Raw genomic sequence first — 22,327 nt, 5'->3', positions numbered from 1 at the left:
TGGGATCAAACTCATGTCTCTTGCATTGGCAGGGAGATTCTTTACCACTGAGCCACCAGAGAAGCCCACAGTGGACTATTACTTAGCCATAAAAAGGAGCAAAATAATGCCATTTACAAAAACATGGATGGATGTAGAGATTGTCGTATTCAGTGAAGTAAGTCAGACACAGAAAGTCAAATATAGAATATCACTTACGTGTGGAATCTAAAAAAGGGGGATACAAATGAGCTTATTTATAAACAGAAGTAGAATCACAGGTGTAGAAAACAAATTTATGGTTATCAGGGGCAAAGGCGGGTGGTGAGAGGGATAAACTGGAAGATTGAGATTGACATATATACACTACTATATGTAAAACTAATAAGAACCTACTGTATAGCACAGAGAACTCTACTCCATACTCGGTAGTGGCCTATATGGGAGAAGAATCTAAAAACAGAGTGGATATGTATATATGTATAACTGATCACTTTGCTGTATACCTATAACTAACACAATATTGTAACTGTCAACTATACTCCAATTAAAAAAGAAAAAGAAACACAGGGGGAAAGACTGTCTTGGATGTGGCCTGGAGATACCTTTCAGTGATCCATCAAAATGTCTAATAAATGTTTTAAATGGTCCCCATTGCTGGTGGAAAAAAATAAACATGTAAGAGCTAATTGTGTATTCTTAGAATTTGAGATGGTATAAAAGGGGCTTTAATTTATTGAAATTTTATTTTGAAATATCACTGATGCAAAAAGTCCAAAACATTTTTAGTCTTATGCGACTTGTTAGTGGTAGTAGTAGGTATTGGTAGTCTTATTAGTCATTATTATTATTAGTAGTAGTAAGCATTGGTAGTCTGGCTGTTTTACATGAGAATTTAGAAGTTTAAGTCCTTTACCCAAGCACCAGGTTAGTTCCTGAAGGGCAGTAGATCGTGATGCTTGTTTTTCAGGGTTTTTTTTTGGGGGGGGTGCTGCACCCCATGGCTTGCAGGACTTTAGTTCCCCATCTGAGAATTGAACTTGTGCCCCCTACAGTGTAAGCACAGAGTATTAATCATTGGACCGCCAGGGAAGTTCTAGTATCACTCACTTTTGAGTCACTAGAAACCCAGCGTAGCACCTGGCACATGGTAAACTCTCAATTTGTGCTTCTGGAATGTATGAATGGTTGAAGGAATGAAGTAATAAGAACACGCCTTCTATCTCTCATCCATCAGCAAATCCTGTTGGCTCTACCTTTAAAATATATCCAGCATGTAATGACTGCTCAAAATCTCAACTTGGTTTAGGCCACCATCACCTCTTACCTGGACTAGGACCGTGATCCCCTGACTTGCCTCCTGATTCTGCTTTGCCTCCACATAGCCTCTTCCTCAGACTGCAGCCAAAGTGATCCCTTTAGAAGTTAAGTGAGATCACTGCACTCAAGACCCTCCAGGGTTTCTTTCTCACTCAGGAGTGAAAGCCAAGTCCTGCAAGGCCCTGCCTTTTCTCATCTGCCCCCAGCTCTACTCCATCATTACTCCTGTGAACTCGTCTCTCTCTCCATCTTATTCTCAGCCTGTTCCAGCTACTCTGGCTTTCTTTTAGTCTCTCAGGCATGTCAGGTATTCTTCTGCCTTTCTGCCTGAAACATTCTTTCCCCAGATATCTGTATGGTTCATCCCCTCATCCATTTCAAGTCTTTCTCAAGTAGGGTATAACCTCCATGCGGGCAGGGGTTTTCCTTTTTCCACTGTTGTTATCCCCAGTGTCCAGAACATTACCTGTGACATAGTGGGCACTTAGATATTTTTTTGGAAAGAAAGAGGAAGCAAAGAAGAAGGATTCAGGAGGTGGGAGGCATGGAGCTAAATTAAAACTCATGGATATGAAGATTTAGCCTTAGAAACTATGGCCTCCAGTCCTGACCAGATCTTAGACCCTGAGAAGGGTTCTAAACTTGACAGGTTTTCTGATCATTTCCTGTTGATGTCTTTTTTAACCTCTACAATTCTGTTTTCATTTCTTTCCTCTTGCCTTAGAAAAATGCCTTTGCTGTAGTTCTAATTGACCCTTCTTACCTGGCACCGGAGTAATATGACACGGGACAAATAAACTGCAGTATTGTCCTAAGTGTCTGTGTGGCTCTTGGCAGAAGCTAAATTATTTCTCTCGAAAGCTGACTTGAGCCCTGCCACTGCAGTGGGTGGCGTGTGCCTGAGAGCTCCCCAGAATCTGCTGCTCGTCTGCTGTTTACTCGGTAGGAACTCTGCTTGCCGTTCTGACCGCCCCTCACCTGAGGCTGCCTCTCCTCTATTGGGCCTTTATGTTCCTCCTCTTGGTTTCTCTTTTGGATTGCATGTTGCTTCGAAGGAAATCGCTACCAACATATGGCCTGTTATGATTCTCTTTTCCCAAACTCTGCCATTTTGTATATTTGTGACACACTGCAGATTTTGTGAAGATTGCTTCATAATATTTGTTTACCATCTGCTGCACTCTATTTGGTATCTTGCTAGGATTTTTTTCCTCCATTTTAAGTGACATTAACAGAATCCAGCCAGTACATAGATGTTCTGGTTCTACTTTTGCTTCCCTAATGTGCTGGAAAATCATATTACTATGCTCCAGGCAACTAGAGAAGGCTGGAATTCTCATTGTGAACCAGTGTATCAGAGCGCTTCCCTGCCCCCCTTCTTGGTCATATCTAGTAATGCTTTTTTGGTCAGATGGCAAAGAACCTCCATGTGTAAGACAAAAAGAGTTCAAATTATTTTTTTCTGCTTCTCCTGGTGCGTTGGCTTCCTAGTGTTCTTCAGTTCTACCTTTGACACTTTCTGCCATTTTAGTAAGTTTTTTATGATTTATGGTTCCAGCTAGTGGACTTTTATAGCTAATCCAGTGTGATAGGCCCAGCCAGAGTCTTTGATAGATGGACTGACTATGTCTATCCTCCTTTTTATTCAGAAAAGTATTTTAAGTTATTGTCATACTGAATTGCTCAGGATGTAGTTCTTCTTTCTTATCCTTTATTAACTTGTCATTACTCTCAATTCATTGTCTACTTAAAATTTTCTTTCCAGCTTTATTGAGTTATAATTGACACATAGCATTGTGAAAGTTTAGGGTGTATAATATGTTGATTCAATCGTCATATAGTACAAAATGATTACCACTGTAGTGTAGCCAACATGTTCATCCTGATACATAATTAGCGTTTCTTTTTTGAGGTGAGAATATTTAAGATCTGTTAGCAGTGTTCAAGTATGTAATACAATTTTTTAGCAGTAATCACCACACTGTACATCAGGTCCTCACACTTTGTTGTTCTCATAGCTGTAAGTATATGTCCTTTGACAAGTATCTCCCTGTTTCCCCACTCTACAACCCCTGGTAACCCTGAATTTCAGTTGTTTAGATTCCACATATAAGTGATATCATACAGTATTTGTCTTTCTTTAACTTATTTCACTTAGCATAATGCCCTCAGGGTTCACCCATGTTGTCAGAAATGGAAGAACACCCATCTTTTTCATGGCTGAGTAATAGTCATGTGTTTGTGTTTCTGTATGTGTGTGTCTCTGTGTGTGTGTATGTATGTGTACACATCTTCTTTATCCATTGATCCATTGATGGAGACTTGAGTTGTTTACAGTTCAGTTCAGTTGCTCAGTTGTGTCCAACTCTGCGACACCATGAACTGCAGCATGCCAGGCCTCCCCATCAATCACCAGCTCCCGGAGTTCACTTCATACTCATGTCCATTGAGTTGGTGATGCCATCCAACCATCTCATCCTCTGTCGTCCCCTTCTCCTCCTGCCCTCAATCTTTCTCAGCATCAGGGTCTTTTCAGCTGAGTCAGCTCTTCACATCAGGTGGTCAAAGTATTGGAGTTTCAGCTTCAACATCAGTCTTTCCAATGAACACTCAAGACTGATCTCCTTTAGGATGGACTGGTTGGATCTCTTTGCAGTCCAAGGGACTCTCAAGTGTCTTCTCCAACACCACAGTTCAAAGACATCAATTCTTCAGTGCTCAACTTTATAGTCCAACTCTCACATCCATACATGACTACTGGAAAAACCATAGCCTTTACTAGATGAACCTTTGTTGACAAAGTAATGTCTCTGCTTTTAAATATATTGTCTAGGTTGGTTATAACTTTCCTTCCAAGGAGTAAGTGTCTTTTAATTTCATGGCTGCAATCACCATCTGCAGTGATTTTGGAGCCCCCCAAAATAAAGTCAGTTACTGTTTCCACTGTTTCCTCATCTATTTGCCATGAAGTGATGGGGCCAGATGCCATGATCTTCGTTTTCTGAATGTTGAGCTTTAAGCCAACTTTTTCACTCTCCTCTTTCACTTCCATCAAGAGGCTCTTTAGTTCCTCTTAATTTTCTGCCATAAGGGTGGTGTCATCTGCACATCTGAGGTTATTGATATTTCTCCCGGCAGTCTTGATTCCAGCTTGTGCTTCTTCCAGCCCAGTGTTTCTCATGATGTACTCTGCATATAAGTTAAATAAGCAGGGTGACAGTATACAGCCTTGACGTACTCCTTTTCCTATTTGGAACCAGTGTGTTGTTCCATGTCCAGTTCTAACTGTTGCTTCCTGACCTGTATACCGGTTTCTTAAGAAGCAGGTCAGGTGGTCTGATATTCCCATCTCTTTCAGAATTTTCCACAGTTTGTTGTGATCCACACAGTCAAAGGCTTTTGGCATAGTCAATAAAGCAGAAATAGATGTTTTTCTGGAACTCTCTTGCTTTTTTGATGATCTAGCGGACGTTGGCAATTTAATCTCTGGTTCCTCTGCCTTTTCTAAAACCCAAGAAAAAGAAATGCAAAAAGGCAAAATGGCTGTCTGAAGAGGCCTTACAAATAGCTGTGAAAAGAAGAGAAGCCAAAAGCAAAGGAGGAAAGGAAAGATACAAGCCTCTGAATGCAGAATTCTGAAGAACAGCAAGGAGAAATAAGAAAGCCTTCCTTAGTGATCAGTGCAAAGAAATAGAGGAAAACAATAGAATGGGAAAGGCTAGAGATCTCTTCAAGAAAATTAGAGATACCAAGGGAACATTTCATGCAAAGATAGGCTCAATAAAGGACAGAAATCGTATGGACCTAACAGAACCAGAAGATGTTAAGAAGAGGTGGCAAGAATACACAGAAGAACTGTACAAAAAAGATCTTAACCCAGATAATCACGATAGTGTGATCACTCACCTAGAGCCAGACATCCTGGAATGTGAAGTCAAGTGGGCCTTAGGAGGCATCACTACGAACAAAGCTAGTGGAGGTGATGGAGTTCCAGTTGAGCTATTTCAGATCCTAAGATGATGCTGTGAAAGTGCTGCACTCAATATGTCAGCAAATTTGGAGAACTCAGCTGTGGCCCAGCACTGGAAAAGGTCAGTTTTCATTCCAATCCCAAAGAAAGGCAATGCCAAAGAATGCTCAAATCCAGTGAGTACAGATATTTCTGTAAACTTCTGATTTCAGTTCCTTTGTATACATACCCAGCAGTACAATTGCTGGATCATATATTAGTTGTAATTTTATTTTTTTGAGGAACCACATACTATTTTCCACCGTGGTGTTTTCAGTTTACATTCCTACCTACAGTACATGAGGGTTCTCTTTTCTCTGCATTCTCACCAACACTTGTTCTCTCTTGTCTTTTTAATGATAGTGTAACAAGTGTGAGGGGATACCTCATCTCGGTGTTGATTTGCATATCCCTGATGATTAGAGATGGGGAGCACCTGTCTGTGTACCCATTGGCCCTTCGTATATCTTTCTCGGAATTCCTTGTCTTTAGAGAGAAGTGTATTCTCATTTTAAATTTCAAGGCCAGTGATTTGCTCTTGGGCTGCCTTCATGGCTTGGATTTTGCCTTTGGGCCAGAATGATTTGTCTTCTCTTAGTGTGATTACTTTTTCAGCTCAGTCTCCTTTCTGACAAGAACAAGGAGTCTTCATTAAAACTACTAATTGCAGTTATTAAAGAATGAAGCAGACAGTCCTTCAGAGAGTAATCTGTAAGGGAAAGTAGTTCCTACATAAAAGGGAGCCTCTCATTAATCTATGAGAGCTACTAATCACTGTGTCTTATAAACCTGATACTGTCCTCAGGCTTTATTAGAATGCCTCTTTCAGGTTACCTTGTCTCCTTATGAGACAGCACTTTAGGTTTGTGTCAAAGCTGCTCTGGAGTTTTGTCCTAAGTTTTTTCTGTCCACTTAAAGCAGAGTGCCTTTTAGTGTTTCACAGCTGCTTTATAAGGAACTGCTAAGTAAGAGATTATTCTGGTAACTGACTTCCCTCACAGTTACCAGATTATTTATGGTAACTGAAATAAATAAATAAATTCAGTGATTTTACAGAATTTTAGAATTATACAGTCTTTGGTTTTAAGTAGCCTTAAAAGTTCAAGCCCAGGCTTTGAGAGCTTAGAGAATTATATTTGTTGTTATTGTTACTGATTTAGAGAGACTGTGATTTAAACAATTTTTTCTGAACTCTGTGCCTTCTCTTTACAAATTATAAGAAGATTCTTCACCTGTTTTATTAAACTCCAAGTACTTCTTCATTCCATGTGGACAATACCTTATTGAGGTCTAGTGTATATTGGGATTTGACGATAATCTGTCCCTTTTTAGCCACCATCCCTACAGCTAGTTCTGGTGTAGCGACGAGGTTTACATAAAGCTACTTTGTTCAGACCGAAAATTTTACCAAGTTCAGGACTTCATCAAGAACAAATCATTTTAGTCCACATCCAAACTGAGAATTTAACTTGCTTTTAAAACAAAAAATGTACAGTGCTTTCATATATGGTTGTATCTAACATTATATTCCTTTATACAATATCTGTTTTTATCTCCTTTGTTTCCTGTATTTATGTGACAGCTTTTTGACTTAACCTTGAAAATATTAGTTTCTGGAACCTATGTAGAAACTATCTCTATTTCCAAAATTAGAACAGCATTTTTCTCCCAGTTTGACTCTAGCCTATAGCTTAAAGAAAGAAAGAGAGGGAAGGAAAATGCTAGATTTCTATGTAGTTCTTTATATATGTAACCTCCGTAGGAATATGCCTTCTTTGTTACTGAAGGTGACCACTGTGTGCCATTTATACCAAGATAGGCAGCTCTTGGTAGGTAATACCAGTGGTGATTGTTTCAGCTCCTAGCTATGTAAATATTCAGTGTGACTTGATGATCCAGCTGGGGAACTCTGCCGGAGTGAACCTGTATCTAGGATCTAGAACAGTTACTCTGGAGGGAAAACCCCAATGAAAGCTGTCGGCTTGGTCACTGAACAGGACAAATTCAGATGTTGCTTTCCCTCGTACTTTCAGATTGCTGTTGGCTGTGAGGGAGAAAAAGAAGGTAGCATTGTGCTCTGAAATAGGCTAATTAGGAGAGAAAACAATCTCCCTCTTATACCAAACAGTGGGCTATCTTAAAAAAAGCAGCTGGACAGGAGGGAGGGCCTGCTGAGGTGTGGTGGGCTAAGATCCAGGTGCTAAACTGAACTCCCCCTATATTTTCAGTAAGAGTTCTCAGAGCGTGTCATGCTAGCTTATTCTCTTTATGATGAGAGATTTGTCTTTTTCTCCAGATCTGGGATCAGGTTCTCTGCCTCTGATCCAATCAGCAATTAGATGCCCAAGAGTGGCCAAAATAAATAAATAAATAAAATCCTAGCTCGGTTTAGGAAATGCACAACAGTGGAGGCACCCATTTGAGAGAGAGCCTGTCTCTTCCGCGTTGTCCCCTTGGGAGGCTGTGTACGTCTTCCATCAGTGTTGCCCTTGCTCAAAATGTTTTTGGCATTTTTCAAACATCTGTACATTTAGAGTCTACCAAGTATGCTGTTTTCCTGTTGACAGATCTTTATCCTCAGAAGGATGAAGTAGCTAACTAAATATTTAGAAATAACCAGAAGTCATTCTGCCTGGCAGATAGTATGGATGAGTGAGTGATCGGATGTGGACAGTTTTGTTTGGGACTAAAAACAAGATCTGATATTTTTGCTTGATTTATCTTCAGGTTCTGAAAGCAGTTTTGAAGACATATTTCACAACTGTTTTAATTAAGGGAAGGATGAATGAAATCAGTACATTGTTTTGGATGTGGCTCCTTTGATGATCCACTTACTCAGATTTACCCATTCTTGTTCAGTATTTTGTTAAGTCTTATTATCCTCTAGTTTTAAGACTGTTTAAATGATTTTGCAGTAGTGCAAGTCACCATTTGAAGCTTTCTGTGGTCATAAAGTACTCAGTATAAGTGAAACAGTTCAGAATATGAGAGATCAAGTGCGTTATGAGGAGAACTGTATTAGAGTTGCTTTGTAAGTTAACCTTACACTGGGCTTTCAGTTCTGTAAAAAGGGAATGATAATAATCAAGTCATATTGTCCACATCATAGAATCGTTATGAGGCTTTTAAAGGTGTATGGAGCATAAATCACAGTGCCTTGTGTTATAGTAGTGTTCAGTAAATGATAGCCATTTTTATTATGCTATTATGACATGACAGATTGCCGGGAGAGAGGAAGAATGGAGAAATAGAGGGATAGGGTGCCGTGTGGGAAAGCAAAAAGTACTAATAGTTGAATAATACTGGCCTTTCTTCAGTTTTTAAAGTTCTTCAAGCCAAACCTGTTCGTACTCCAGTTGTATGTACTTTATTTTAAAAATATTTATTTATTTATTTGGCTGTGCCATGCAACACGTGTGATTCTAGTTCCCTGACCAGGGATTGAACCCATGCTCCCTGCAGGGGAAGCTCAGAATCTTAACCACTAGACTGCCAGGGAAATCCCTATATTTACTTTACCTTAGGTTCATGTCATAAATGACATGAGCAATATTTTAATTTTCAGCTGTCCCCCAAATTTATAGTTCTTTATTGAGATTCTGTTGTATTCTGAACCAAAAAACCAAAACAGCAAACTAATAACGTCAACGTCTGCAACATACAGTGTTGAGGATGTGGACATCAAGTTTGTACAAACCGGTTGTATTCTGTTTCCAGCTGACATGGTTTTTGTATATTAAAAAATCTTAATGCTTACATTATGTTGCTTTTTAAACAGATGAAGATGAAGATGGTGATCGAATTACAGTGAGAAGTGATGAAGAAATGAAGGCAATGCTGTCATATGTAAGTATACTACTAATGAGGACTTTTCTAAAAATCTTCTTGTAATTGAGGATGCAGTTTCTTGATGTAGTGAAGATATGAAAGTAAATGACAGTTGCTCTTAACATTTTTCTAGACAACATATAAAATTTTTAGAGGTCTCCTTACGTGAAAGTTTAAGGGCATTCTTTTCAAAAGACACTTACTGATCATATCATGAACATTAAGAATAATGCATCTTAATGACTTTTGCATTAGGTATGGTGCAGACTAAATGGACTATCAATTTCCTGTATTTTTTATGCAGTACTTAAAGTAACGGCTCATTAAAAATGAACCCCTGGGCTCTAAAAAATTTTTCAAAATCTACTTTCAACTGGAGATCCCTTTCACCCCTTCCAAACAGACTGTAGTTATAATGTAGCTGCTGGCTTAATGTGGATACATGACTTACAGAGACTTACGGATGTACTGTCAGTGATTTTATGTACTAACCACCCCACCCTACAGTGAACTACAGGGTTACTTACTGAATCTAAGTGATTTGAATATATCCCCCAAATGACTTTTCTTTTGTGTTTCAAATTTCAGTGAAAATTTGCATTAATATTTGTCTCAGGGCCAAAGTAGATAGATAAGAAAAAAGGATACATTTCTAAAACTTTGATACTAAGCTTGAATAATTTAGCTACTATGGAGAGAAATAGCTTCCCTGAGCCCTGGTTTGTTCTTTTCTCTTATTTCATTTTTTCTTAATTCATTTTATTTTTTCTGAGCTTGCAGTCTTTGTACAGAACCGTTTCTAGTGGTCTGGTGAAGAGAGCATTGGACTGGAAGTCAGGAGACTACTGCCCTTCTCTGGCTTCCTGGCCTTAGGCAAAACACTTAACCTTTCCGTGCAGTAGTTGCCTCATCTGTCAATTGTGGATAATAATACTTGTCCTTTCTTCTGCACAGGGTCATTGTAATGGTCAAATGGGATAATAGATGTGAAACCCTTTGAAAGTTAAAAATTCTATACAAATGCAAAGTGGTATTATGGTGGAAATGATGAAACTGGCGCCCTGGCTTTTCAGTGAGTCTCTAATCTTAGCAAATGATTAGGTTGTAGGTTTTTAACCAGGATATTGTTTCATTGTAATGAAAACTGTAAAATATCTGTATGGGTTTCCACCAATAGTTTTAATTTAGGGTAGGAGGAAAGAGAACAAGAAAGATGGCATGGTTAACAGAGCGTTGCATTCAGACCAGCACAGAGTAGAAAAGTCAATTTCCCATTGACTTCACATTAACTTATTTGAGAGTCTTTGTGCCCTGAGAATTTAGAACAGGGCTCATCAGTACCTTGAAAGGCAGAGTAGGATTGTCTGCTGAAAGGTCTAACACTAGTATTGATAGATCAACTACCTCTCCTGAGAATGTGACATGCTTATTTTTAGAAAAAACACACACAGATAGGTTCTAATTTTTTCACATGGATCCACTGCAGAGAGAACATTGCTGACATCCATGTACTTTCATTATGTCTCTGACATGACCTCACACAAAATTGTGCTTTCAAAAATGTACTTTTGGGGAGATCTAACAAACTGTGCTCTTTGCGAAGTGTTACTACATGTGATCATAGTGATAGTCATAATTATTTCCATTTTTAAGTGCCCATTTTACGCTAGATGCTTAAGGTATTTAGTTTCCTTTGGTTTTAATAATCACTCTGTAAAGTAGATATTATCATCCCTACCTTTCAGATGAGGAAGCTATGGTTAAAGAGACATGCCCAAGGTCTTACAGCTATATGAGTATGAGTATGGACTGTAAGTTCAGCTTCTCCTTGTGCCAAGGCCCATGCTCCTTCACTGTTTCATACTGCTGCTCTCCCACCCACCTTCTTGCACATTTGTACTGGGAGCTTTCTATGTGTTAAAAAATGAGCTTTTTTTTTAAAAAATTTTAAAAATTAAAAAAGTTTTCAAAATTGTAAAAAACAGAGTATATTTTGTAAGATCTTATTGGCTTTATATAATGATTCATGAATTGGGCAATATCCCATCCAGCAGATAGAAAGGCACTCTAAAGATGTGGCAGGAGACAGGACAAGAAAGTCACTTTAGCCAAGAGCTGATGGTTTCAGGCAAGGTCACCTTCCTCTGGGGGAAGCAGGGGTCTGTCAGGTGGATGACCTCACTAGCAATGACCAGGAAATTCCAGACTGACTGGTTAAGGTTATATTCCTCGGAGAGTTTTATGTAAAACTCACTACAGTTTTCTTATGTTCGTTCATTTGCTGTGGATGAACTTTTTTCTGTAAACTGGCTGTGGTTCATAGAATGGGGTCTAGATGATCAGGTCTGAGTTTTCTCATTAATTCACTTGATATTTATAGATAAGAACTTGAGGCCCCAAGATAGAGCTCCACTCCCCAGATTGTGAATGTTGGAGCAGATTATTTTAAAATGAAAATGAAAATATCCCTGAGAGAGATAACAGGTTTTAAGTTATTTAAAACCTAACTGGATTTCCTTTTGCTCTTGTCTGTTGAGGCAGCCTCTACCATCAGATACTCTTTGTTTATATAGAGTCAGGCTCTGAATAAACAATTAAATAGTAAAGAGTAGAGGAAGCTCTGTCTCAGAAAGCACAAACAAGATTGGTTGGCTGCCATTTTGATCTGTCTTGGTTTTTAAGGTTGAAATTCCTTTGGGTTACAGTTTTGCCATAAAGAGAACAATTTGGACTTAAACTCACAATAGATTTCGGTTGATAGTCTTCACTTGCCAACCTGGTATTAAAAACCTGTATTGGCCTTTTATTTTTTAAGTTCAGTTTGGCTCTGAAAAATTTTGATTCCAGGACTTGGGACCACATATTTACTGTTTAAAAAAAAAAAAAAAGCTATGCTTTTCATGTAGAATTCAATAAATTTGCAGTCACTTTAGTATTTCTTTAAAAACCATATGGGGAAAGCAAAACTAGACATGTTTTTGCCGTAAATCCTTTAATCAGTCTTTTAAAAAAAAGCTACAGTGTCTGAGTTAAAACTTGCAGAATTTTTACCCCCCTTGGATGTAAGCATTTTCTGGCTTTGGGCCAACAGAAGCATAAGTTTGTATCAGTAATTTAAATAGATTTTTGTATTAGACCTGAAAATGTTGCCTTTTTAATTGAAAACTTATCAATTATTTAAATTGCTGGCAGCCCGAGGCTGTTAATTTTATGTGTGCCGTAATAATGGCATACAGTGGTTTTTGATGCATGTGACTCACTGAATGTCGCATTGTGGTAGGGATTTGTCATGATACTAGGTTGTATGCTGTTAAATAATAACTAGCACGTTAAACCAAAGTCTGTTGTCACGCATTAGTACCATTTTATGTGTTATTTAGAAGTTGTGTTCTTTTCTTCATTAGATATATTTTTAAGAGATAATGAGAAGAAAACAAAGCTATAATAAATTGTCTTTTAAGAAAATGTAAAGTAATTTGGTCTCCAAGGAGATATTTAATGTATTGAGAGAATTCAGCAGCCAAGTGTTATTACAGCACCATTGTGATCACTCTCTGCGTTTTGTTATGAGTTTGTGTTAATCAACAATCTGTTTTTATAGCGTAGTTTCTTGTAAGTTATGTTGTTAGAATATTCCACTTCTGGGATCATGGCTTTTCCTCTGACACTATTGTATCTTTTTAATTTCTCCATAAAGTATTTTTTTAATTAGAATTTGAAATGCTTTTATTAGAAAAAAAAAATACACCCAACCTACATATCCTGAAAACTAAATACCTGATCATTGCTAATGATTTAAAGGACCCTGTTAAATACTCCCTTAAAGTAGTTTAAATTTTTTGTTGTTCTTGTTTTCCTCTCTCATTTTCTAGAAGGATAGACAATAATCTACTGCTTTTCTCCTTCCATCTTTTTGTATTTGTTGTCTGGTAGTGCTGACCTCATTTCCTTACAGCATGAAACATCAGCCTTATTTTTGATTCATCATAAGCTTTATTTATCATTGAGACTCAGTTATAGGAGGGGGTTATTTTAATGTTAACCTCTGCTTTTAGGTGACCTTTCTTCAAGGAACTCAGCAGTACATCTTACTTTTGTAAATGGACTCGTATTTGTTTCTGCTAAATCCTGTGGCTAGTAAAGGGTTTATTACACCTAGTTCTCTTGATACTGAGAGGCCTGTATGAGTGGAAAACAGTATTAATAGGAATTATTTTCTTCGTTTTGCCTAATCTCTCTCTTTACACCATTTCTCCACATTGCCGGAAGAATATGGGGTGGGTTTAACTGTAACACTTTCCATTATGGCAGACATTGTGTATTATTGGAGTGTAAGTATTCCCTTTGATATACTTGACTGCAGTGTACCTTGTTAGATGTTGGGTACCATGAGGGAGAATACTCTTTGAGATCTGTAGCACCTTGTAAATTTGGATATGATTCGCTTTATCCTAGTGTGCTTAACTTGGAGATTGCCTCAGAAATCATACTTTCTCAATAGATAGCCAGTGGAAATTTGCTGCATGACTCAGGGAACTCAAACTGGGACTCTGCAGTAGCCTAGAGGGATGGGATGGAGAAGGAGGTGGGAGGGAGATTTAAGAGGGAGGGGAGATATGTATACCTATGGCTGATTCATGTTGATGTATGGCAGAAACCAACACAATTCTGTAAAGCAATATCCTTCAATTTAAAAATAAATTTTTTTAAAAAAGAGAAAAATCATAGTTGCTCAAGTAGAGTTGGAAGAAACCCTTAGAGGTCTTGTCCAAATGTCTCATTTTACAGATAGGGAAACTGAGGCCCAGCAAGATCACATTCAGTTTGAGGTTATATTGCTAATTAATGGGAAGGCCTGAACACAGATCTAGGTCCTGGAATCCCAGTCTTCATTCCTGGTTAACTGATGTTTTTGTTTTGGCATTTATTGAGATCCTACAGAAGAAGCTTTGCAAATACCACTGTTTTCCTGATAACAGAAAAATAATACTACTTAGTAGCATGTTAGTGTACCTGAGTTTGAAATGGATTGTAAAGAAATACTCTGGGCTTTTGAAGTTTCCTTCCTACAGGGCTGAATTTTACCTTAGGATGTGTTGCCCAGTTAGCTGTTAAACCGCCTTAGGGCCTTTACGATTAGAAAGTTTTCTACATAGAGCAGAGATTGGAAGCGCTTTTCCACATGGTGCTTTTAAATATGTTCCACATTAAGTCGGTCCAGCGTACTTTGTATGTAGCAAAATAGCTTGGTCTTCAGTGAATGGTTGATCCATCCAAACAACTGGTAATACTCGGTACTCTCCTGGCAGGGTGGGGAGATGGTGAAAAGAACAAGACAGGCAAACTGAATGCAGTACATAAATGCTGTTAGAAATTATTTAGCTTTGCTTTTTTTTTTTTTTTAATTGGCGTAGTATCATGCTCTAAGGTATAGAGCATGACACTTTACGACCCCATGGACTTTATAGTCCATAGAGTTCTCCAGGCCAGAATACTGAAGTGGGTAGGTTGTCTTTCCCTTCTCCAGGGGATTTTCCCAACCCAGGGATCAAACCCAGGTCTCCCGCATTGCAGGCAGATTCTTTCCCAGCTGAGTCACAAGGGAAGCCTAAGAATACTGGAGTGGGTAGCCTATCCCTTCTCCAGCGGATTTTCTTGACCCAGGAAAGCTGGGGTCTCCTGCATAGCAGGTGGATTCTTTACCAACTGAGCTATCCGGGAAGCGCAGATAAATGGTGTTTTAAATTATTTAGCTTCTTTTAAATTGGAATAGTGTCATACTCCAAGCTATAAGTAAAATTTTTGTATTTTTTTTCTCATCCTAGTCAAAGAATGAAACTGTTTTTCAGAGGCAGATTATTCTAACTTTCTTCTCTATGTTATCTGGGATATATGGATGTCCTTGAAATAGTGATAAGAATGTAGTGGCCCCTTATTTAGCCCCTCTTTGAAATACCTCAGGGCGTTTTTGCTGACAAGAAGCAGAAGCAGATGGAAGTTTGCATCAGATTATTAGGTAGCTCGTGGAAGCAAAGGAAGAGACAGAATAAGCAGGCCTCAGTCAGGGTGGCACCAGAGTATTCTGGGGCTTTGAACCACCAATATTTTGTCATTAATATGGTCGCGCTTCTAGTTCAGTTCCCTCTCTATGGAGGGCTCAGGATGACCTACAGTTTGGGTCCTCTGGGGTCCTATGTTGAGGCAGCTGACATGAGGGGACCGAAAAATGCAGGACATCAGTGAGGCTCTTAGGGGCTATCGTAGGAGCTTCTCTTCCAGAGAGATGTGGACTGGAAGATGATGGACGTCCAGCAGTCAGGTTGCTGTGGGGCATAACCAAGGCCTTAGGCTCTTGTAGCACCTCCAAGTGAACCCATTCTCTTAGGGCCAGTTTTACTGGAAACAAGATGGGTGTTTTCTATATATATCTGAAAGGTGAACATAAATTTGCTACAATACAGTAAAGTTAGAAGAATTCAGTAAATCTTCAACTCATGACTACAATATGTACAAAAAGGTGTAAATTGTAATTGGACATTAAAACAAGTTGTCTTTATTATTACAAGTCTCTCTGTTATATGTTACTTACTCATCCTCACTGCCTTTTCATTAATTTTTTTAACAACGTTTGAGCAGTAGGCTGAATCTTTGTTGAACACGATTGGAACTGGCTAAATAAAGTAGTCTACTTATAAGGGAATGTCCTATTTGGCCTGCTATCTTTATGACCTGATGCTCCTGTTTTATTTAAGTGGTAGGTTCCCTGAAGCTATTTAAACTTCTCCTCCTTTGGAGGTATGGCAGAATTGCCACAACTTAGAGATCAGGTGAAAGGCCAGTGTAGACAGTGCCTCAAGCCAACCATGGTGGTGACTAGTAAAGCCTTATCTGAGAGGATCCCACAGGTTTTGGACCCATTGCTGAATACGAATTTAAACTTCTGCCAGCACACGTTACCTGAAACTTGGCCAAGTTGAATTTCATCTGCTGTTGGCTATCCAAACTTCAATTCCTATTAAGACCATCTGGAGTTCCCTAACATCCTTTATAGTTTTACTGTCCAAAACAGTGTTATCATTAAACTTGGCCAACTTACTGTCTGTTTCATTTTTAAATCACTAATAAATACATTCGTCTGGTAATGTTGATCTATAAAGAGGCCCCAGAGTTGTTCCCTGTTGACCTTTCATTGGAAGACTTTTCATTGTGATTTTCTTTCTCTTCATCTAATCAATCCATGACCATATGTGGACCCTTGGTCTAGAGTCATTTAAGAAAGAGCATGTGTGCCTTGTAGTCACCTCAAGGCAGAGGAAATGAGTTTTCAGGGGTTGAAGCCAGAAAATAAAGATAGTTATTAATTTGGTATTCAAAATAGATTAGCTTCATATGTTATTTTTGACTAAGGAGCTGCTGTGTGCTTCTTAAGAGGTGAGCATCATAGAAGGGATATCTCTTAAATGTAAAGTATAAGAAATAATTGAAAGAAAGTATAATTGATGACATTGCTGAGTAGTGTTGTAATTGAATTTGTAGCCATCTGACAGAGTTAAGGTTGTTGAGTTCTTCACCAGGAAAACTAAATTATATAACCATGGACTGCAAATAGTTCGTTAGTTTATTGATTATTGCTGTAATTACTGACTCAGCTACATATAATGGGGTATGCTTGCAGTATTGACGAAACAGGAATTTTAAAATTTTATCATTAATAGGAAAAGCCAGCATGCTTATTTTTTATGAGTATATCCTCATACTGTATTGTTTATATTGTCTGCCAGAAGGCATGCTAAGGAGAGATTAGAAACGTTTCTGTTATAAATGTATAGAAAAATGATAAATAAATTTGATTTGAGTTGATATGTAAGACTTGCCACTAAGTTAGAGATCCAGCCAATGAGAATACGTGGTCATCACGTCTGGATTATTTCCTATTGGCCTTCTCCCCTTGAACATATGCGGAGTGGCCACTATGCATATGGGACGGTGCTGTACTCTCTATGGCTGGGTACTCTGCTAGCTTCTTAGGTTTTTTGGAGACAGGTCTTTTTGAAAATGTGAGGAGAGGTGTTTATTCTTTTCCCAGAAAATTCACACAGTGCAGCATTTCACCTAGGAGTTCAGGAATTTCAAGGATCGCCCAAGGCCCATATAGACACCAGATTAACACCTCTGGCATAAGACATGATAAAATACATGAGACGTGGTCCATGGCCTTGATGAACTTCCAGATGGAGAAACAATGTTCCTTATAGTACCTTTCCACTTGTATTATTATTTATCGTACTGTACTAATTGAGGGGAGTTGCGGGCACACTGACTCAGCCTTGGTAAACATTACTTAAATGCTACCTCTGTACTTGGTCTGATTTTGGCAGTCTTGTTTAGCGGTTTCTATGTCACCCTATTGTCATGGCCATTTTCCTTGTATGTACTGTTGCTTGGAAGTGGGAGATTCATAGTAACATGGTGCCCTATTTTAAGATATCTTTCAAAGTACTTTATAAAAATGTTTCTTATATACCAGCTTCTATGATTGTGATGTTCCTGACACCTCTATGAGGTGAGCAAGGCAGGTATTTTTTTCATATTTAGAGCTGAGAATACTGAGGCACGAACAAGTTGCCTGCCTTTCTCAAGGTCACATGGCTGGTAAATGCAGAGATGGGACCTGAGATCACTCACTGATTTGCCCATGTATTCATAGAGCCAGTTTTGTTTTGTTTTGTTTTGGCTGTTCTGGGTCTTTGTTGCTCCACGTGGACTTTCTCTAGTTGCAGAGAGTGGGGGCTGCTCTTCACTGCAGTGTGAGACTTACTGTGGTGGCATCTCTTGTTGCAGAGCATAGCCTCTGGGGTGCATGGGCTTCAGTAGCTGCAGCGCATGGAGCTTAGGAGCTGTGGCTCCTGGGCTCTAGAGCACGGGCTCAGTAGTGCGGCGTATGGGCTTAGTTGCTCTGCGGCATGTGGGATCCTCTCAGATCAGGGATCGAACCTGTGTCTCCTGCATTGGCAGGCAGACTCTACCACTGAGCCACCAGGGAAGGCTCCAGCCAGCTTTTCATACGGTAAATATTTATGGGATGGCACGTATCTAGCCAAGCCCTATGCTAGGTGGTAAAGATGCAGTGAACATATAGTTCCCTCCTTCAGCGAGCTCATGGTTCAGTCAGGGAACTTAACAAAAAAGGAAAGAGTGTTTCACGCGGGAGGACAGGAAAGACTCAAATACCAGGCAGAGCGACCTAAGCATTTGGTATTCTGTGAGCTCGGAGAAGGAGCACCAGATCTAGCTCTGGAGACAGATACGGCTTCCTGAAGAGAGTAGTGTCTAGGTGGAGCAGCAAGGACAAGGGGTCTGGAAAGGGTGTTTGAAGAGAGAGAATAGTGTTTAAAGGCCCAGGTGAAAGGACGCCTGGTGTGTTCAGGAGGCACTGCCTGTGATCAGTGTGGTATGGACAATGTGGGAGGGTTGAGATGAGGTTGTGAAGGCAAGTAGGCTCGATCATGGGGGGCCCTAGCTTGAGGATGTGAGCAGTGAGGAGAATGTAGAGTTAGTAAGAAGGCGATGGATTAGATGTGGGGAAGAAGGAAAGGAGTGGTTTGGGAGGCTAGGTCATGGTGATGTCATTCATCCAGATGGTGAGCCCATATGTTGGAAGACAGGCCTAGGACATGAGGGAGGGTGGGAGAGGTGGGGACCTGTTGAATTTGAGGGGGCCCCTGGACAACCAACTGGGTATGTTCCGAATCTTAGGAGAGAAATCTGGGCTGGAAATAAAGGTTTGTGATTCATCAGCTCCTAATTAGTCTCAATGACTCCTCTGGTAATTGAAAGCTTTGAAGTGGCTGAAGTTAACTCAAGGAGAGGATAACATAAAAAAAGGAAGGTTGATGAAAAGCCACGGGAAACTTGAGTATTTAAAGGAGGAATGGGGAAAGAATCACTTACAGGAAACTGAGCAGTGTGGCAAGAGAGGCAGAAGGAAGATGTGGAGGGGTGGCGGAGCCCCTGAAGAAAGAGTCACCAGCCAGCAGAGAATCTGCAGTATATTAATACCTTCCCACCACCCCCGGCCTCTGAAAGGCCAGGCAACATGGCTTCACTCGTACAGGTGACAGTGAAGAAGCCAGGCTCTCCACCAGCTCAGCAGTCCACCCCGTAGCCTGCTTTAGTTAAATCTTTTGAGGTATGAGAAATAGGAGATAGCTGATCTTTTTTAAAAAAATAAAAATCATGATTATATTTTAATATACAACCAAAATATAAAACACCATAGTAAATTGATGGCAGTAAAATATGGTATTTCGTTTGCACTGCATGACAAACAGTTAGCATCCTTAGTCATAAATGAGAATAACTTACCTTTTGACTCTCAACTAGCAAACAAACATTTTATGTTCTGAGTGCATGGACTAGAATGAAAGGAGTTTTCTTCTTGGTTGACTGATAAATCATTTACTACATTTGTCAAATAGGTGTGATGATATTCCTAGAATAGGATAGGGTTGTGAGAAATTAGGTGAATAAATGTAAATATCTAGTATTGTTACCAAGCAAGGACTCATGTGAATGAGGTACAGAATGCTCTTGACAGTGGGTGTTTGTAGTGAAGTGAAGGTTTATTTGCCGGGCACCAAGCCAGGAGAATGGCAGCTCATGGTCCAAAGGCCTAAACTCCTCCATGGCTTTCAGGTCGGAGTTTTAAAGACATTGTGAGGGTGGGGGTCATAGGAAGTTGATCAGCTCATGGACCTTCTTCTGATTGCCTGGAGGTGAAGTTACAGGGTAAGGTTTCAGGAATTTCAACCTTCTGGTTCCAACCAGTCTGGGGTCCAGTGCTTGTGGTCAGCAAGTACTCATCATCCTCCACCTGTTCACTTTTAAATATCTCAACCACTAATCATTACAGTTTACAAACGCCTTCACTAATCTATTGCTGCAGTTTAATTTTGAGCTTCACAGTAACCGTATGTAACAGTTTCTATAGAACACAGATATGCATCAGATGTTAACAATATCCCTTCAGGAGGAACTAAGCAGGCCTGTGATTCTGTTGTCCTAATAGTTTACTCCTTGAATCTGCTCTTTGGAACTCAGGGAAGTCTAGGAGACTAAAGCCTTTTTCTGCAACAAGAAACAGAGGACACGAGGGGCTTTTGAACCCAGGAGGGCCCTGAAGGGTCTTACTTAAGTTTCAGTCCCTCCTGTTTTTTTGATACTCCTTAATACCGAGGGGAACAGAGGTGGGACAAGAAAGGGAATAAAGTTTTGGACGGAGAAATTAATCATAAACTTGGCAGGGGAGTTGAGGGGCTCTATCAGTATTGAGCCTAACACACAGTAGGTATCCAGTGAGTGGGAGTTATTTCTGGGTATATCTCTTTGTTGTCTCTTTGTTTTCTCTCCTTTCAGCAGAGGACTTGTGCCTTGTAAAATTAAACTGTGCTGTTTTAGAACTCAAGTTTTTATGTGGCAGATTTCCATGAAGAAAAAAGTGTTGTAATTATTGATTGGATTGCGCTGTTAGAATTAGAATTAAGTTCATAACAGACAGGAATACTGTATGATAAACTTGCAAACAGAACAAAGCCAAAAATTGTACTTGTTATCCCCTTGTTGAATCTGGCCCTCTGTTTCAAATTAATTAGATTTTTGGATAACTATGCTAAACTTTGTCACATCCTTATTAAAATTGTTTAAGGATTTTGAAGAACATCTCAGAGGGACTTTGAAACTAATCTGAGTCTGGTACTGGAGATTCCATTAGCAATCACAAAACTGATTAATCTTTTACTCAGTTAGCTTATTGATTATTGCTGCAATTACTCCATGTAACAGATTCTACAGGGGATACCAGAGAAAACAACGTTTTATAACTGCCGCTGACGTGTTCAGAATGAATGCAGTCTTTCGTACTTTTCATACATACCATTTTTGTGTCTTTAAATCCTGGAACACTTCTACTTAGAAAGCACTGTGCTTAATATTGTTTCACTGTTAGGAGGTTCACTTTTAAATCTCTCAACTACTAATCATTACCGTTTACACATGCCTTCACTAATTCTATTGCTGCAGTTTAATTTTGAGCTTCACCGTAACCCTATATAATAGAGAAGCTATTTTTATTCTCATTCAGAGGAAACTAAGGTTCAGTGAGGTTAAATGGCTTCCTAAAGGCTGTGCAGATTAATAAATGGCAGAATTGGTATCCATCTCCATTTCAGTCAGTATGTATCAGACACCTACTATGTGCCAGGCTTTGTGTTAGGGGTAATGAAAGCTGGATAGGATAATAGAGGTTGAGCTTAGAAAGCTTTCTGGATAACTTCAAATTATAGCTCTATTAATGTTATCATGATCACTTTGTTACTTTTCTGTCTAAACCATATCATTAATAAATACCTTGGTATAAAAGACTTAGATTTTTGTTTGGTTTGGTTGGTTGTCTTTTCATTTTGTTTTTATCTAGTACAAACCTAGTCTTTGTCATTATTGCTTATTTTATCACTATTTAGAACAAAATTGGAAAGAATCCCCTCTAAAGGGAAAATATATAAAACCCTGAGAAAGGATGAAGATCTAAAAGGAATTTGCTTTATAACTTATTAAGTGCTCTCATATTTTCTCGTGTGAGTCTCACAACAGTCCTGTGGGTACATACCACCTTCATTTTACAGCTGAGTAAACTGAGACACCGTGAGCATTTCTTCACTGAGGTCATCAGTTGAAAGTGGCCATTACTGAGGTCCCAGGGCTTGTCTGTAACTCGTCTCAAGGCCTTGCTCGTCTCTCTGGGCAGCACCCGCCTTGTGGCTCATCAGGACTGCCCCATGCCAGGAGGTACTGTGCATGGCCCACGTTTTATCCTTTTCCGTTGAGGAATGCCATGTGAGCAGTGGCCTAAGCTCCGAGCCCCCTTGGCAGCCGCTCAGCCGTCACCAGGCCTGCTCCGGAGGGGTCAGTTGCCTAGAGTGGGCCCATGCCATGGGTTTACTCACTACCCTTTATAGTTTGCCCTTGAGGGTGAATTAGTTTGGAGTGTGGAACACAAGATTCTGTGTTAATATGAACACAGATCAAACCCTGTATTTTAGCAGGAGAAAACACTCCTTGGATTTGGAAGAATTGTAGAAAACAAAAAACAAATCCTGACCACTTGCTTTGAAGAAGCTGTCAGGTGGCATGCTT

The 22,327-nt window shown here is 39.4% G+C and overlaps 1 protein-coding gene across 2 annotated transcripts in view; it reads left to right on the top strand.

The window, feature by feature from the left end:
• MAP2K5 (mitogen-activated protein kinase kinase 5) overlaps positions 1 to 22,327 on the top strand; it is a 261,252-nt gene that overhangs the window by 14,835 nt on the left and 224,090 nt on the right. For both annotated transcript variants that reach the window (XM_068963925.1, XM_068963924.1), the window contains exon 3: positions 9,087 to 9,154. In XM_068963925.1, the coding sequence (XP_068820026.1) occupies positions 9,087 to 9,154 (68 nt within the window). The remainder of the gene's footprint in view (positions 1 to 9,086; positions 9,155 to 22,327) is intronic.

This window comes from Capricornis sumatraensis, chromosome 2 (genome assembly GCF_032405125.1).
Source record: "Capricornis sumatraensis isolate serow.1 chromosome 2, serow.2, whole genome shotgun sequence".
Taxonomy (NCBI): Eukaryota; Metazoa; Chordata; class Mammalia; order Artiodactyla; family Bovidae; genus Capricornis; species Capricornis sumatraensis.
The sequence above is the reverse complement of the archived record's forward strand: the minus strand, read 5'-3'. Positions and strand labels throughout refer to the sequence as shown.